Source organism: Rhinopithecus roxellana, chromosome 11 (genome assembly GCF_007565055.1).
Source record: "Rhinopithecus roxellana isolate Shanxi Qingling chromosome 11, ASM756505v1, whole genome shotgun sequence".
Taxonomy (NCBI): domain Eukaryota; kingdom Metazoa; phylum Chordata; class Mammalia; order Primates; family Cercopithecidae; genus Rhinopithecus; species Rhinopithecus roxellana.
This window is the reverse complement of record NC_044559.1, coordinates 47,152,431-47,171,538: the sequence shown is the minus strand read 5'-3', so window position 1 is coordinate 47,171,538 and position 19,108 is coordinate 47,152,431. Positions and strand designations below refer to the sequence as shown.

At 37.8% G+C, this 19,108-nt stretch overlaps 1 protein-coding gene across 3 annotated transcripts in view; it reads right to left on the bottom strand.

The window, feature by feature from the left end:
* Positions 1–19,108, bottom strand: part of DOCK1 (dedicator of cytokinesis 1) — a 548,347-nt gene that overhangs the window by 204,990 nt on the left and 324,249 nt on the right. For all 3 annotated transcript variants that reach the window (XM_030941069.1, XM_030941070.1, XM_030941071.1), the window contains exon 28: positions 1,741–1,842. In XM_030941069.1, the coding sequence (XP_030796929.1) occupies positions 1,741–1,842 (102 nt within the window). The remainder of the gene's footprint in view (positions 1–1,740; positions 1,843–19,108) is intronic.

Sequence of the window (19,108 nt, the reverse complement as noted above, 5' to 3'; positions counted from 1 at the left end):
GAAATACAAACATATACATACTCTTGTTTCCTTACTTTTATTGAGAGGAAACTGCTAGGGTTTTAAGGTCTAGACCCATTTTTGTTCTCCTTAGAAATCTTAAAGTACAGTCACATATTGCATAATAACATTTTGGTCAGTGACAGACTGTATATGTCAGTGGTCCAAAAATTGTAATGGAGCTGAAAATTCTTATCACCTGTGACATTACAGCCATTGTATTACAACTGCCTATAGTATTCAGTGTAGTCACATGCTGTACAGGTGTGTAACCTAGGAGCAGTAGCCTAGACTATCTAGTCTAGGTGTGTAGTAGGCTCCACAATCTAGGTTTAAGTTAGGGTACACGCTATGAGGCTCACGCAACAACGAAATCGCCTAACGATGCATTTGGCAGAACTGTTAAGCAACACATGACTGTGTGTATGTGTGTGTGTGTGTGTGTATATGTATATGTATATATGTGTGCATATATGTGTATATATATGTGTGTATATATAAATATAAAAATATATCTTCAAAGGATTATTTCTAATACATAATTTTCTTATTGTTGCCACTATAGATATGTAATAAAATTATGCATTATATGTATAGTGGCACCAAAAAGAAAACTATGTATTAGAAACAATCCTTTGAAAAAAATCATGAAGATCATTCTCTACTTCCCATTTCTTAACAAGATACATGTCAAGTGCAACAACCCTTGTTATAGAATCACTAGGACACTGCCGTGTTCTGCAGGAATCTATGGGCATTCTTTTGCAGTAGTCCCCAACATTTTTGGCACCAGGGATCAGTTTCCTGGAAGACAATTTTTCCATGGACCAAGGGTTGGTGTGGCAGGTTTTAGGATGAAACTGTTCCACCTCAGATCATCAGGCATTAGATTCTCATAAGGAGCATGCAACCTAGATCCCTCACATGCACAGGTCATTATAGGGTTCGTGCTCTTATTAGAATCTAATGCAGCCGCTGATCTGACAGGAGGCGGAGCTCAGGCGGTGCTCGCTTGCCCGCCACTCAACTCCTGCTGTGTGGCCCAGGGATTGGGGACCCTGTTCCTCAGGACCTTACGGATCCTTAGAAATGGAATCTAAGAGTTCAAGTCAACACGTAATCACGAAGGCTGCCAACAAGTTTGGTTGCAGCTTTGCAGAGGATATTTGCCATATGGCAATGTAATTTCAGGTCATTAGGGAGGTAGTTCGTAAGCAATAAATTCCCCTCTATTATACTTTTCCTAATTAAGTTGTATCATAGTTTTACTGAGGATGACTAGAGAATTATTTGGAGAAATGTTGATGAGCTTCCATGATTACAGCTAATTAATAACGGAGTACAACTTAAAGCTGAAAAGTCACTCTGGCTTCTGCTATTAAAAAGTCAACCAATACATGAATAGGAGTTAATGGGAGACTATCCACGGATAACATCTCCAAATTTTCAATTACCCCAAAGCACAGGAGAGGAGACTGTCACCAAGAAAGACAAGAGACTTCCCTGGGCTCGGCCCCTGAATCATTCTCCATTCAGTCCTAGAAGCAAGTCTGCAAGTCCGGACCCTTGTCCTGTTAGAAACGAGGCTTCAGTCAGACCTTCCTAGGAGGCATTTGAAATCCATCGGAGACAAGTTCTCATGCAAAATCCTATTTTAGATGAATATATTGATATCAGGCTTTTGTCTGAAGTGCTGGCCCTAAGACATGGTTACATGAACAGGGTGAAAGGGACACTTACCACCACATCAGTCCTCATTTTCCCGAAAGTCTTGATCAAGTGGGCATAATGGTAATCCTCCATTTGTCGTAAAATAGCTGTCATGCAAGCCACGAAGTTTCCCTGTGAATGAATCAAAAGGCAGAATTAGATGAGACGGAACAACACTCATGGGAAAAGCCGAAATCATCCCAGATTCTGAGACTTGAAACTGTCAGGGAGCAGCAATGGGGCATGGGCAGGGAGCCCTGGGTTCTGCTGTCCCTCTCTCAGGGTTGATCAGCATAAGGCGTGGGTCACTTCCAACCTCAGGAATGTTTTTTTGGTAGGGGGTCCTTAGAATATCAAGTTGAAAGTAGAAAGAAAAGCAAAACCCTTGAGGAGGTCTCACCATGCTGAGGACGTGAGCACACAGTAACATGAACGAGAAACACTGGTGTACTCACATTCAGGGCTGTATTTTATTCTCCCTAACCATTAATACCTCAAATGTTTCCTGATACAGGGTTGTCCAGACCGGAAAAATGAGCTGGAAATACTTTTCTTGTTTAAATACAAGAAAAGTAAAGACAGGATGGAAATCGTGGGCACTTCTGTTTTGTGCCCTCTTGGAAACTTGCTGCCGTTATTATCAGGCAAATGTGTGTGCAGCCTCTCCTCTTGGGCCATGGCAAAGAAAGGCCTCTAATTTCTCAAAATCAGCCTGGATCCCCCCGTGCCCGATGTGGAGGCAATCACCACAACTCCACCATGAGTTATGGCCCAATTCTCCTCCCCGAGAAGAAGGAGAGGAGGAATGCGGGCTGATCAGAATGTCAAGTGGGAGAGCTGGGAGTTTCTCAGACCAGACGGAGCTGGGTAGAAAGGAAGAAAAGGAGGAAAAAAGAAAGCAACACAGAAAATCAAGAATGGGGAAGGTAAAGGGCCAAAGCTGAAAAGTCTCTCTGGCTTCTGCAAATGGAGGCAGACCGTATGTGTGTGGACGTGCGTGTGCACACGTTTGTTTGCGTGCCCTGAAGGGTGCTTGCTTTGGTGGGGGGTTACGAGCTAGGCAGTTCTGTTGCCATTAACTGCAACTGCTCACTGCTGGGGCTTGTAGCTAAGAACACTGTAAAGCCTTCCTTGCTCTTAAATATTTTCCCCTAAGATAATGACATTTAAGGAACATAGAATATATATTTTTCCGAATTAAACCAGTACAAGTTTGGTAAAATTATAGCATGAAACATACTTTGAGACATGTCCCTATTTTTCCCCTATTAAATGAGCTCTCAAATTGCATTCTTTTACTAACTCTCCTTTTACCAGCAATATATCAGAATGCCTAAACATCTTTTATATTAACTTGGAATACAGGCTTTACAGTGAAATGTTAAAATCCAATATTTTCTCCAATTCATTTTATACGTATAGCATACATATCCGCTTCCAAATGAGTCCTCGAAGGACACATTACTAAAATTGAACAAATACAATAATGATGATATGATATCTTCCATTTGCCCAGAAATATAAATTATTTGTGAATGATGATAATTGCTGAGATTTAGATTCCAAGTTGGTGTTCAGGGAAACAGCTAAATAATGCTTGTTTTCCATTGAGGCAATGATTAGTAAAATGGCAACATGGTCTATTCATGAACTTTTGAAACACATCAATATTTGGCATATCATTCAGCTCAAGAGAGGCTGCCTTTGTGTCTTATCTACTCCTTAAGACAATGAGATGTGTCCTGTGGATAATCGTCTTAATAATATTACACACTGATCAAGCACTGTGCTTAAGGCTGTTAGAACTATGGCCCTTTCAACACTGTGACTTTGACCTCTTTCAATCACACACAACTTTCCCTTCCTGTCCCACTTTACAGGCAGTGAAACTGAGGCTTAGAGGTTTCACTCTCTGAAGGAGTGAATGGCAAACCTGGGTGTGGAGGCCGTACTCCAGGGCTACAAGACAGGTACTTACTGGCTAACCTTATTTCTTTACCCCTCATCCAGATGCACATTTTAACTCTTCCTCTAAGGAATCTGAAGCCACTGTTGATGACCAACACAAGCTAGAGATTCACTCTCCCCTACTCTTGCAGTCATCAGAAAAAGTTGGAAGAGGGTGAGGAAGAAGAGCCTTCGAAGTATTCTGCCCACAATTGATCCTGATGCAGCTGCTGTGACCCAGACTCTTCCCCATGAGATGAGGAGCTTTTCCTGCTGAGGAAGAGGCCTGTATCAGCCTAGGTGGACCTAGTAGGTGCTGAAATCAATTTTCTGCAGGTCAAACCAGTTACACAATGGAGACTTACACATTAGAATAAACGAAATCACACAGTCAGCTATTTATCACCAGAAGCAATGTATCAATGTGCTTAGCTTAAACAATCAGGCTGAAAGTAGAAAGAAAAGCATAACCCTTGAGGAGGTCTCAAAATCCTGAGGGTATGAGCACAGAGTAACATTAATGAGAAATACCAGTGCAGCCAGGCTCAGGCCAGATACGTGAACAGGTGATGTGGACATATTGAATTCAGGGAGCGGACCGTCATGTCATGCTGAAAAATTCATGCAAGGCAACAAATGCCAAAACTGTTGTAACACAGAAAACGAAAAACTGAAGAGAACACAGCAATTTCCATAAAGCAAGTCCTGGGAGTACGTAAATGCCCTGTTGGGAAGTCTCTCTGGACAAGAATATCAGAGAAGGCAACCAAACGGCCCCTTGTTTAACCGCGATGGGGATTAACTACAGGAAGCCCAGAAGGGCCAGAAAGACGGGCCATTTCCACAAGTTAGAGGCGGTGCTGCCGGGCACTGCGCGGGCCCTCTTTACCAAACCTAAGGAAAGGTTCCAGAAGTCATTCGCATCGTTCAGGCTTTCCTGTCTTAGCGAAAGTAAGTCTTGCTTTTTCAGCTCTTTTCTAAGGCGTAGCATGAATTCCATTAGGAAAGGGATGATCTGCATACTAACATTCACTGAAATGCCCTCTCTTTCCTCCCTGCCCTTTGGGAATGGAGTCCCAACCTTGAGGAATCCGTATTTCCACTGGGCAAATACTGCAGATGCCACGAAGCCTTATGGTTTCCATGAACACAACAGAACCCTGCAGCATATCTCTGGGCTTGTAAGGGTGGATAACTGAGGATTTATGGAAGCCCTTTGAAACGAGTCATTTATTAAGAACAAAAATGAGGGAGCTCTGTGAAAATAAAACTTTAATTTTGTGTGCTCAGAAGAAAATTACTATTCTATGCTTTAATTGATTTATTTTAAATGCATTTGGGAGATGACTCCTAAATGAAGCTTTTATCTTCCAGACAATGGGTAGCCTGGGTAGCCTAGCAGGTAGGCTGGGAGCAAAAGCCATGGTGCAGAATCATCCCTGAGCCCGAACATAGGGACTAGGCTCCAGCACCAGCAGCTGAGTAAAAATAAGTCGATAAGTAAAAATAAGACATATTCCTTATAACTTCAAAGCAATGCAAAATGGGGCCACAGAAGTCAGGATATACTTGCAGAAAATTTAAAAACCAGGATACTAAGTGCCTAATAAACAACAAAAAAAGTGAACCTCATTAGTAATCAAAGATGAAAATGACACATCGTTATTTGCCTGCCAAAATAGCAAAGAAGTATTTCAACGATGATAATGTGAGCAAGGGTGCAGGGAACGAGGACTCTTATATGCTGTTGGTGGGAACATAAATTGCTATAACCTTTTTAAAAAGTGATTTGGAGACAGGTTTGAAAAGTCTTGAAAATAAATATTCATCTCTTCAGTAATTCTACTTCTAATAATCCACCAAAGGAAGTAATTCAAAATAGAAAATTTCATACCCAAAGATGTTCATAGCATTGCTGAAAATTTTAAACATCCACCACAAGAAACTGTGTAAATAATATGATATTTTGTAGGGTTGCAAGATAAAATACAGGATGCCTAGCTCCATTTGAATCTCAGATAAACAAAGAAAAATAAATATGTCCCAAACGTTGCAATGAAATATTACATGAGATATACATATACTAGAAAAAGATATCTGTTGCTTACCTGAAGTTCAAGCTGAACTGGGGGTCCTATATTTTTATTTGGCAAATCAAGCAACCATAACTTGTGTTATGATGAAATATTGTGTGACCATTAAGTCACTAAACATTAACTATGCAAATATGGAGCGTTTTATTGGCATGAGAAAATAATTGAAGAGGAAAACTGCAGTAATTATATATGCACATTTGACCAATGTAAAGAATATCCAGTACAAGAAAAACAAAAAATGACTAGAAAAAATACCAGATAGTCATGAGTGGAGGGAGACTAAGCCCAGATTGTTTTTATAAAGAGAAAGTATGTCAATATTTTTAAAGGTGGTCCAGAAAGAAAAGGATCCATCTGGCAGGAGGGACAAGCTCTCCCTGTCTGCCCCTGAGATCTAGTTCATTTCTTAGTCTCCTGTCTTCAAAAATCTCTCTCGCAGGGCTCACCCTGTTGGTGTGGCCTTGGCTACTTCCTGGCACTGCTCCTGGAGGGAGCCCGGGACAGAACTCGTCCCCACACAGCGCCAGCCCTCCTGAAGTACCTCAGTGACCCAGTTTTAAATCTGTTTGGGCCCCCATTTCACTAGGTAGTTTGATAGGCAAAATGGATAACAGGTAGAATTGAGCACAGGTAGAAGGAAAGGCAGGTAGAATTGAGCACAAGTAGAACTGAGGCTGGGTAGAGGGAAAGACAGAACTGAGTACAAAACTAAGTGTAGGTAGAATGGACAATAGGTAGAACTGAGGCTGGGTAGAAGGAAAGGCAGGTGGAACTGGGCACAGGTGGAAGTGAGTCTCAGCGGAAGGAAAACAGCACAGGTAGAATGGGGCGCTGGTGGTGGAGCAGGGGGACATTTGGTGACAGGCAAGTTGAATGTAGGATGTCATTGGAGGATATAAAAACAAAAGGCTAACAAAAACACAGACTGGAGAATGGAAACTCAGGATGAGACATACCTTTTAAACAGTGCCTTTGTCAACTATGCCTAGTGGAAGGTCTAAGTATGAACTAGGAGACAAAATCCAAAAGGTTTTAATTCATATTCTTGAGGAGTTGTGAAGGTGTAATAAAAATGGACTCAGCCATGTGCCTTGGATAGCAGGGTATAAAATTGCTCCCGGTAATTTCATCAGCCAGACAAGCTGTCTCAATCGACCCCGGAGCTCACACTTTGTATGGGGCACAGATCTGCTCTCTGGGACACACAACACAGGCAGAAAATTTAATGTTTTTCTCAGTTCTCTAAATTCCAAAGGCTCTCTGGGCAGTTTCCAGCCTCAGAAGCTGTTGCAGCTGTAAACAGAGACACAAGATTGCCGAGTGTGGAGAGTAGTTGCCCGGTTTCAATAAAAGGAGAATTCTAATGACTGAATCCGGGATTATATTTCATGATTTCAACTGGGCTCTTGTTAAAAAGTTTAACCATGTTTTCACTAAGGCAGGTATTTTGAAGAGGAAATCTCATTCAAATGCTTAAATTTCAAACATATCAATGAAAACAAAGCCATCTTATAATCATCATAAAAAGGAATGAAAATGAATTATCCAGTAACATTTTAAAATATATTACTAAACAACAACAACAACAACAAACCCATAAAGGTGATGACTTCTGGATGATTTTTATTTTGGGGTACATTCAAACCAAAGAATCAATATTGTAAAGCAACATTATGAAAAAGAGAATATAGGAAAAGAGAATGTAACTGAGAGTCTTTTAAAATGATTTGAAATAAATCCAAATATTACTAAGTTCTTAGAGCTGATAAGATGGAAGGCCTACAGAGCACAATGGCGTTCTCTTTTCTAGAGGGAAGGCCAATGGCAAAATGTTCATATGTGGTATTTTCTGTGAGAAAATATGAAAGGGAAAAAACAGGGAGTCCAAAAAACAAACAAAACCTCAAAATGTTATAAATTAGCCCCAAACTCCTGCAAAATCTGCATAGAGCTGAAGTTTGTCAAAATATACTTAGGGGGCACCTACATCACAAATCAAAAACTGTTTAAAACATGCATTCCCGATTCCTCACATTAAATGACAATAAGGCACATATTAAAAATGCACAAAACCACAAGGGCCAGGGGACTCTGAGGAGATGCAACTAAAGATAAGAGAATTCTGGAAGCAGGAAAGAGGGTAATGAGTGGGTACCAACTGCCCTCGAGGTGAGAAGGTGGTGACATTTAACAGGAAGCCTGTGAATCGCTGGTGCAAAACCCTAGGAAGGCCCAGAAACTGGGGGTGCCAGGTACTCAGGAGGCTACATGTGAGGTGAAAAACAACAGTGCTGATGGCTTTGAAATGTGACCCTATATCCAGTCTGCCTATGCCCAGCATGTCCAGTGAGGGGCTCTCCAACTCACTCCTGGGGAGAGGACCACATGTTTACTCCCTGGACAAGGGAGGTGCCTGAAAAGCAGAACACAATGACAAGAACCGCCTGGAAGAAACACCTGTTTAGTTTGATGTCAAATCAAACAGTATACTCCCCTCTCTCTTTTCTACTCAGCTCCCAGCATATCAGCAAGGAGGCTTAAACTAACCCCCGCTAACCTCAGTCCCACACCAAGCCTAGGAAGAAGACCAGAAGAATCCTCTTTGGTGAAAATGACCAGCCAAAGAGAACATAAGCACTAACACTAAGCATGGAGGTTCCAAAAGTATGAGGGCTCAGCCCATCCAGGCTTGCCATGCAGGAAAGCCCATGCACCTCCACGCTCTGTGCACACGCTTGGAGACAGAGGTCTGAGCAAGAGCACTGGGCCTTGTGAAAAAAATTCATCCAGCATTAATAAAGGAGGCCCAGACAAATAAAAACAGAACCCAGAGGAAAGGAAGAACATTTAGAAAATGTAAGAGAAGTAAAAAAGCTACAATAATAATTATAATAATAATTATAATGATAATATTTATAATATAATAATTATAGTAATAATTATAATAATAATTATTGTATATGTATATAATGTAACGTATATAATAATAATATAATTATTATTGCTATTATTTTTGAAATGAAGTGTTGTTCTGTCTCCCAGGATGGAGTGCAGTGGTGTGATCGCAGCTCACTGCAACCTCAGCTTACTGGGTTCAAGTGATTCTCCCGCCTCAGCCTCCGCAGTAGCTGGGACTACAGGTGTGCCACGCCTGGCTAATTTTTTGGATTTTTAGTAGAGACAGGGTTTCGCCATGTTGGCCAGGCTGGTCTCGAACTCCTGATCTCAGGTGATCCACCCGTCTTGGCCTCTATGAGAGTTGGGATTACAGGATTGAGCCACCGTGCCCAGCCAAAGAACTATAATTATTATCCTCAGGTAGATATGATTATTATATTCATGATTATCGTATCTTACTTATATTCCTCCCCTGACTTAGTGATTTTCAGGACAAATCAAATGATTTGCCCCTTATAACTATCATATTTCTCAGATTTAAAATAGTAACATACTTAGATAAATCTTTCAAAACTCTGTGAGCCTTGTGACGTTGTTCTTTCACTTAATATTTGTTGAAATAAAAATGAGATGGCTTCTATTCTTTGCTTTGATTTTCTCACACATGTGTTTCCATATTATATAGAATTTCTTTAAAGCTACCTCAAGATCCTTTTACGATTAAGGTGGGAGGGGAGTATAGGAAAGAAAGAATAAGTAAAAATATAGAAAGAACGATGTCGTAAAATGAGGACAGAGGATAGTGTGCAGTGCTACATAGGCTGAACGTCAGGAGTCATCGCTGTGCTCTCAAAAAGCATGTCATGTTTTATTAATTAAATATTTGATTAAGCATAAGACATAAGAAAAGGGCTGACTCAGGTATTATTGTTAAAACAGAAGTTCACGGGAAAACGGGTGTCCACTCTCATCAGTGAACTTATAAAATCTTTCTCATATAAACGACCCATGGTGAAATTGTTCCTTTTTTCATTTAAAGATAAATTCATTCCCATGATGCCTTTATTCAATATATAATTAATTGTTACTCATGTAATTAATAATTTATATTTATAATGTTATCATAAATGTTATATTTATATTTATAATATGTTATATTATAAATGTTATAATGTTATAATTTCCTTATTTTATAAAGAAACTTAGAGGAATGTTTGTAAAAAAAAAAAAAAGAAAAATGCCAAAATTATACAAAAGAGAAAATAACTTACGCTAATGTCACCTTGTAGCTATTGGGAACTACTAACAACAAAATTAAACCTGTGTCTTAAATTTAAACTGAGTGCTTAGTTGAATTCATAGAGTACTAGCATCTCATACCATTCCAGGCACTATAAGGAAATAAATATAATTTAAAAACAAAATCAATTTCATTTTTATAGTGGCAGTAATTGCAGAAGATGTTTATTGGACAAATATACCAAAAGGGAATATTTGGATCTTAAATTACCCATAACAGTTATTTGCTACTTATACAGTATAATAATTTAAACACATATTCACATTTGTTATGAAGAATAAAAATAAATTATAATCAAATATTACATATAAAATTATAGTTTATGGTATAATGAGGAATATATACTTCGTTTGCAGCTTCTTAATATAATTCATTTGATCCTAAAGCAAGACAGCAAAGCAGAAAATTTTATATTTTATTTTTATAAACTCAATATATCAGGTAATATTAGAGTCTTAAGAGAGTTTAGAATTTTCAAAGTCTTATTGCATGATATAGAGGATCTAGAAACACACTGTAATAGAAACAAGAGTAATTTGGTCTTAAAAAAAAAACTCTTATCATTGAAGAGAAGATCGATATGTCTACACATGTTTTTAAATTGACTTTCATAAAGGACATTACGATTATCATTGTTATAAATGAAAGTTGAAACTCTTTCTTAGCTAAAATGGAATGCCTTATATAAATCATAAAAGGATACTGTCCTCAACATTAACATTGGTTGATATAATAAGGAGGAATGTCACATACATCATTAAATATTAAGTATTTAATATTTATGATAATATTTATGATACTTAAGTATCATAAATACACATAAAAATACTTAAGTATTATTTTAAATATTAAGTATTAAACATTAAATAAATGAATCATAAGGAGAATAAAAGATATTTTGAAATATGAGATTATAGTAAATAAAAACATAGATAATCTTTCATGGTATTTCTTATAAATACGTACGTATCCATAATATATACATATGTTGCATGTGGTCGTATGCTCAAACGCTCCACATGGCAAGTGATCATCCAATAGCTTATCTACTTACAACTACATAAGCTACCAAAGTGATTTTAGCCATAAATGCCTAATGTTTATTTTCAAAATCGCCTGCTGTGGTGGACTGAGACTCAATTTGTGGGAACCCACGAGGAATTCTGCAGTAGTCCTGTACCTGTCCAGCAGGGTGTGCAGGAAAGCATCAACACAGGAAGCACATCCCACTGAGGTTCTACTTCCACCCCCTGTCTCACTTTCCTCACATCCCATAGTAAATTGAAGGTTCCCTAAATGGGTCCTCCTAGAATGGGTCATGAGAAATGGAGGGGATAAGGCTAAAATGACAAGAAGATTCAAAACCATGAAGAGCATTGCCAAGTGCAACACTCAACCAACATTCAATGAGTGTGCAGTGTGTTGACAGCATTGAGTTCTCAGGAGTAGGTCAGCAGGAGATAAAAACAGCCCCTGACCAGGATGACCTCAGTGGGAGGTTGGGTCATGGCTTTCTTCTAGATTTCTTCTAGACTAGTGGGGCCATGTCAAAAGGACACAGGAGGTGGTGTGGGGAGGCTCCCCTGGCCACGGGTGGGATGTTTGAGACAATCTGAGTATCAAATGAACAATGACAATAAACAAATGTAGCAAACTGAATGAGAAAAGAATCCATGTGTCTATACAGACATATAATATAGAAAGATATAGAATATCTTCTATATCTATAATATAGAATATCTTTCTATATTATAGATATAGAAACCTGCGAGGTGGCAGGGTTGAGGGTAAAAGTAAAGCTGTGACCTGTGGAAGACTACGAGCCAAAACAATACCGAATGAAGAAGAGAACTTGATAACTGAAGGTTTCAACTCCTAAAGGAATGGTTGGTCCAGGGGAGGCTCCTCAATGGGCACTGAAACCTTGAGGTAAAAAGTCTTTGGGGACCAAGACCCTCACTCAATCTGAAAGCAACACCCTATAGATTCTTCCTAATTATAACCTCAGCCTTTAGGTAGAATGCTAAGCACACAGGATCACTTAGGTAGTTACTTTTTTGCCAAAAATGTTCCATGATGAGGAAATGAACAGACGGATTCAGAATACACAGCAATTGACAAGACAAATGGCGGCGACCCTTAAAGTCAAAGGGAAAACTTCACAGGGAAGAGATACTACATTCTATTCGGGAATCACTGTTCATTTTCATAGGCATCTTAGTATTACCATGAATGACTACAGAGCAGAGTTATTCATAGGAGTTGCATGAAGTGAGGAATGATGTGTTCCTGTATCTGGGACCAACTTTTTGGTCTGTCAAGAAAGAAAGTTTACACATGCAGGGATAATGCAAACATGGCAAAATGTTAATATGTAGTGAATTTAGGTGGGTACGTGTGTTTAACGCTAATATTGATTCAACATTTTTGTACATATGAAATGTCTCAAAAAGCCAAAGGAAAACAACTTCTACTCACAGTCTACTGAGAAAACTTATATGAAAACAATTAATTAAGACACAATGTTACAAATACTATAAAAGGGAGTTATTACAGACTGCCAGGGAATTCTAAAAAGGAGGTATTTCTTTTCCAATCAAAGGAACTATTGCTGAATATAATAATAAAACTACAACCAATGATTTAGGTATTTTAACTTGGGCAAAAGCGAGTAGTACAGAGATTTAAGCAGCAGGAATAATCACTCCAAAAAATGTCTGAGGAGCTAAAATATAACTAGAGGTCTTTGTTGCTTTTGCACATAAAGCTCCACCATATGCATGCTTCTTAAGTACAGGAATGGTTTATTTATTTGGACTGTCCACTGTAGAGGTATATTCCAGTCTTAACAAAATACGGTGGAAGTGTAAGAAACAGTACAAATGTCTTGCTTCCCTGCCAAATATGGATCCCAACATCACTCTCGCTGCTTTCATTAGTCTATAATACTTTTTGTCTTTTGTTTTGTTTTGTTTTTCTGAGATGGAGTTTTGCTCTTGCTACCCAGGCTGCAGTGCAATGGTGCGATCTCGGCTCACTGCAACCTCTGCCTCCTGAGCTCAAGTGATTCTCCTGCCTCAGCCTCCCAAGTAGCTGGGATTGCAGACACCTGCCACCATACCTGGCTAATCTTTTATATTTTTAGTAGAGACAGGGTTTCACCATGTTGGCCAGGCTGGTCTCAAACTCCTGACCTCAGGTGATCCGCCTGCCTCAGCCTCCCAAAGTGCTGGGATTACAGGCGTGAGCCACCGAGTCAAAAGTGTCAAGAAAGATCAATGTGCAAACTGTACTTTCAACAAATGGTGCCGAAACAGTTGGATACCCAAATACCAAGGAAGGAAGGAAGAAAGAAAGGAAGGGAGGGAGGGAGGGAGGGAGAATGGGAGGGAGGGAAGGAGGGAGGAAAGTAGAGAGGGAAGGAGGGGAGGGGATGGGGGAGGGAGGGACAAAGAAAGGAGCTATACCTTACACCATACACAAAAAGTAACTCAAAATGTATCACAGATTTAAACGCAAACTTAAAACAACAGACCTTTTTAAAGAAAACATAGAAAACTTTTGGGACCTAGGCATAGGAATATATTTCGTAGGATACAAAAAGCATGAAACATAAAATTTTAAAATTGATAAATTGAACTTAAATCAAAATCAAAAATTTTTGGTCTTTGAATGACACTATACAGAAAGTAAAAAGACAGACTGCAGAATTGGAGAAAGTATTTTTAAAAACACCTATCTGACAAAGGGTTTGCATCCAGAGTATATAACAAACTCTAAAAAACCAATAAGAAGAAAACAACCCACCAAAAATTGGCAAAAAATGTGAGCAGATATTTCATCAAAAAAAGGAACACAAATGGCCAAGATGAACATGAAAACATGTTCTGTCTCAGTAGTAAATAGGAAAATGCAAGTTAAAACCACATTGAAATATAACTATATACCGATTAGAATGGCTAAAATTAAAAAAACAACCACCACAAAGATGCAGACCAATGGAAACTCATGTTGCTGGTCTGAAGGCAAAATGGTGAAGACTTTTTAGGAAATAGTTTGGCAGCTTCACATACAGCTGATAATATACCTACCACATGACCCAACCATGCTGCTTCTAAGAATTCACCCAAGAGAAATGAAAAGATATGCCCACACAGAGGCTTCTCTACACATATTTACAGAGCTTTCTTCATAATTGCCACACATAGGGGACACTCCAAACACCTACTACCTACTAAATAAACAAATAAATTACGGCACATCGACATGATGAATAGTACTCAGAACGAATGAGGAACAAACTACTGGTAAATAAACATGAGTGAACTTCCAGCACATCACTCTAAGCAAAACAAGCCAGATACAGAAGGCTAGATACTGTATGAATCCATTCTCATGTCATTCTAGAAAAGGCAGTACTAGAGTGACAAAGAAGAGAGAACTGACTACAGAAGGGCATGAGAAATATTTTTATGGAAATGGAAATATTCTAAATGTTGTACTTGATAGTGGCTACACAGCTGTATTGCCTGTCAAAATTTAGAAAGAAGAAGAATAGATGTTACTATATAAAATATATAAAGTATATCATTTATAAAGTATAAAATATAGGTATTTATAAAGTATAAAAATATACCTTATATAGATTTATGTATAAGTATATATGCTTTATATAGGATATATACTTATATATTATAGTATATATGTAAAGTATACATATATACTTTTTATGTATAAAATCCATATACTTTATACGTACAAAATATATATTTTTTATGTATTTTAAAATATATAAAGAAAATCTGAAAATCACCATGTCCTATAAGCCATATGTAATTAATACTGTATTTCAAAGGATTCCTTCTTGCTCTTACACTTATATAGAAACAGAGTAGTTTCAATTTAATTAATACTTTATTGTAGCTTTCAAATGGTTTTGCTATTCAATATTGCAAGGCCTACTTCATTACCCTTGTTTTTCACATTTTTCTTGAGTATTCCTGCCAATGTATTCTTTTGCATGTACTTTAGAACCACATTATTGAGTCTGAAACAAGGTCCTATTGGGATTCAAATTAGAATTCCACTGAATTTGTAAATTAATTGAAGAGGCTTACAATATCAGCCTTCCCATTTAGACACGCAGACTGTCTCTCCATTTGTTCAAGTCTATTTTTATGCCATTTCAGGAATGTTTTGTGGTTGTCATCCTAAGGATCTTAAACAGCTCTTTTTATTTTTGTTTCTTTTGGAGGGAGTGCTTTTTGAAACAACCCTTTGAATATTTTGTATATTTTTATTTGGATATTACGGTAAACAATTGAATTTAATATGTGTATTTTGCGATTGAACCTACAGAATTCTCCTATTACTTCCAAACTATTTTTCCCCCACTTTGGAGAGGGTTTCTAAATACATCAAACCAAAATCTGTCAATATTTTTGCTTTATCTTTTCTAATCACTGTAGGTCTGAATTCTGCTTCTAGACTTACTCCTCAGGCTGCACTATCACGGTAATGTCAAATTATAGTAATGACAGCAAGTGCCTGTTTTAAGTGATTTTCATGGGCATGCTTTTAGTGCCTAATTTTTAACTATTATTTTGAATGTTGGTTTAAGATACTGTATATATCATGTCAAGGAAGTATTCCTAACCTCAGGATCAGCTATAACAAAATGCCTCAAGTTATAGTTATGGATATTATTGGTTAACAAATATGGTTATGGAAATTATTATAAAACAAGAGTTCTATTATGGAAGAACAGGTAGATCAACAATAAAATGGAGCAGCTGAAATCACATCGTATGGATACTATTACATTCTCACTAAGAGGGGAAGAATGGTACCTTCAAAACAACTTACATGTAAGGTCAAACTATAATAACATTAAACTTAGAAGATCAACATTTTTTATAATTCTTATTTCCTAGAAAGGGAATGTAGCCACATTATTTATCAGCTCGCTGAAACCTTTGTGAAAGCACACTGTGTTTCGGACGTTGTTCTAGAAGCCCACATAAAGCTCACATTCTATTGGGAGTGCTCTGACAGAGAACTTACTGGCAGCTGAATTTAAACATTAGCTCCACTTGTCAGAGTTGACATTAATTAGTATCTTAATAAGACCATCTGGTACCTGGAGTAAGTTAATAGTTATGCACTTGGCAAGTATACATTGTAGATGTTTCCCATCACATTTTGTGGGGGAAAAAATCTCTTGAATGGTCATTGAGAAAAATAATCAAGGGGATATCAGTGTAAATATATAGCTTTGTTTCTAGCTATATATTTGTTTGTTGTAGCATGTCCACTGTTATGTAGACAAAATTCATTATTTCCAACTTCCAACTTATTTTTATTCAGACATAATGAAAATATGAGAAGAGGCCATTTCATCAATCTTATCAAAATTTAGAGCTTGCACTTTCTAATTACCAAATAAACACTTAGCATTGATCATACTGGCGACTATCATAATTCTAATTAGGGAATACAAAACATTGGTTTATAGAGATTAATCTGCTTGAACAAAATTCATATATTTTAATGACATTTTTTCACTTATGACAATCATGGACATTTCAGTTATTTGCCCCATACATAAAATTAAAAAGGGACCATGCCAAATCAAATCAAATTCCCTTAACCTAAACCAAAAACTCTAATCACCAGTCACATAGTGAAGAGCCAAATTGAAAGTCACTTCGCAACAGATGTTCAGTCAAGATTTTTTATTTTTTATTAATCTTGCTTAGATGAGATCTTAACAGCACGCAGTGGAAGGTAAATTCACAAAGTACTATTATAATGACTAATTTTATTACTTTCCAGAATCACTACTTGTTTGTAAAACTGAGTATGTTTTTCACAAGCTAATGATCTGGCTACACAGTTAAAAGTTGTGAAATGCAATGCTCCTATTTCCTGTTTAAAGAAGAAGCACACAAGATCATTAAATGAAGTCCACTTGTTTTGAATTTCAACCTGCTGTCTTGGTGTCATGAAGGGGCAAAAAGCAGAAATCTAGGTTGATTGGTTAAACAGAAACAGGGTGAACAGGAGGCATTTGTTTGAAAGAATCAGAGGCCTTGCACACTACTATGTGGTGAGTACAGTAGGAATATCACCATTATTTAGTATAAAATCATTATCACAAATAAAAACAATAACTGCAGTACGAAAGTGGACCAAGGCACAGACCTGTAAGGCCATGATGAGTGCCCCAGCCCCACATCACCTCCCAGACTCTGCCTCTGTTGCTCACATTGCTCCAGCCACAGTATCCAGCAAGGGATCCTGGAATTTGCTGCATGGAAAACAGAAGACTTTGTACAGCACCCTCTCTAAATGTACAAGACATTCCAAAGAGAAACCTGCATACATTTCTATATTAAGAAATCATTCCGGGGATTCTTCCACTCCTGAAATGAGTTGATTTGCAGATAACCCACAACTTCTTAAGCTAAATGGTATTTTCATTTTTCTCATGCTCTTCCAATACATATGACCACCAAGATGCAGAACTAAAAGGTGTGCACCCTTCAGGATTGTACTCTACCTGTGCCCCCTACAGGACACTTCCCTGCCAGCTGACCACCTGGCTCACTTCCTTCCCTCCTTTTCTGCCTTCTCCATCCACCAGTCAGGTTGATACAAATTGTATAAATTGCGTATTGTCTCTCCTCACTAGAATATAAACTCCATGCATGCAGGGACCTTGATTATGCCTGCTGAAGGACCCCTAGCAGAGAGCCTTTATCTAGGTGACACACGAACTGTCTCTCCATTTGTTCAAGTCTGTCTGAACAAATGGAGAAGTTTATTTGAACAAACGAAGCTGCCTGAGCGAATGCGCTCAGTCTTCTATTTGTTTTAAAGAACATTTCAAGGCAAAGAAAAGAAGAAAGCCTGACACAAACAAGAAGGAAACACATTCATTCCAACAAAAGCCTTGAGTCTAACTAAGGGGAAAATGATTCTATCAATTAATGAGTGAACGTACTTCTAACAAAGTTGTAGGTTTCATTTCTAGTATTTTCAAAGATCCCCAAGCCTCTAGCGAAATGGCACTGTTCTAAGAAATGTGTTTAGTCAGGCATGGTGGCGTGTGCCTGTAGTCCCAGCTGCTTGGGAGGCTGAAGAAGAATTGCTTGAGCCTAGGAAGTGGAGGCTGCAGTGATCCATGATTGTGCCACTGTACACCAACCTGGGCAACAGAGAGAGACCTTATCTCAAAATAAAAAAAAGAAAAAGAAAAAGAAATTCACGCAGGGAATATTCTTTTTTTACAATACACTTAAACATACGTGCTAAGACACTGACTATGCCAGCATTTTCTTGTGTCGAATAGAACTGAATTCATATTTTCAAAATAACTTTGTGGTGGGGCTTGTGGAGAGGGCATTTAAATGTCAAAAAACAAAACAAAACAAAACAAAACAAAAAAACAAAAAAAACCCTTGGATTCAGTCTACGCATTTGCTAAAGAGAATTTGACCTCTATGTGATCACTTTCGAAGTAAACTTTAACCCTGCTCTGATAGAAAAGAATGACCACATGAGTCTTAAAACAAAAATTTCTAGTTGTTTAATGAAAGTTGCATTAATAAAAGTAATCAAATGTGTGATAAAATATGCTTCAAAAAATAAAAGACTTAGGAATAATTAAACCAAGAAAGAGAAAGATCTGTGTACTGAAAACTAGAACACATTGATGAAATTGAAGATAATACAAATAAATGGAAAGCTATCTTCTGTTCACGGATTAGAAGAAGCAACATTGCTAAAATATCCCTATTACCCAAAGTTATCTACAGATTCAACGCAAGTTCTATTCAAGATTCCAATGGCATTTTTCACTAAAATTAAAAGAACAATCCTAAGATGTGTTTGGAACCACCAAAAAAACAAACAAACAAACAAACAATAACAACCAAAAAACCCAGAATGGCTAAACCAATCTTGGGTAAAAATAACAAAGACGGAGGCACCAGACTACCAGATTTCAAGATCTAATATAAAGTTACAGTAATCAAAACAATATAGTGCTGGCCATAAAAACAGACTCATCAACCAATGAAACAGGATAGAGAGCCTGGAAATAAATCCACGCACTTACAGCCAATTGATTTTCAACAAAGGTGCCAAAAACACA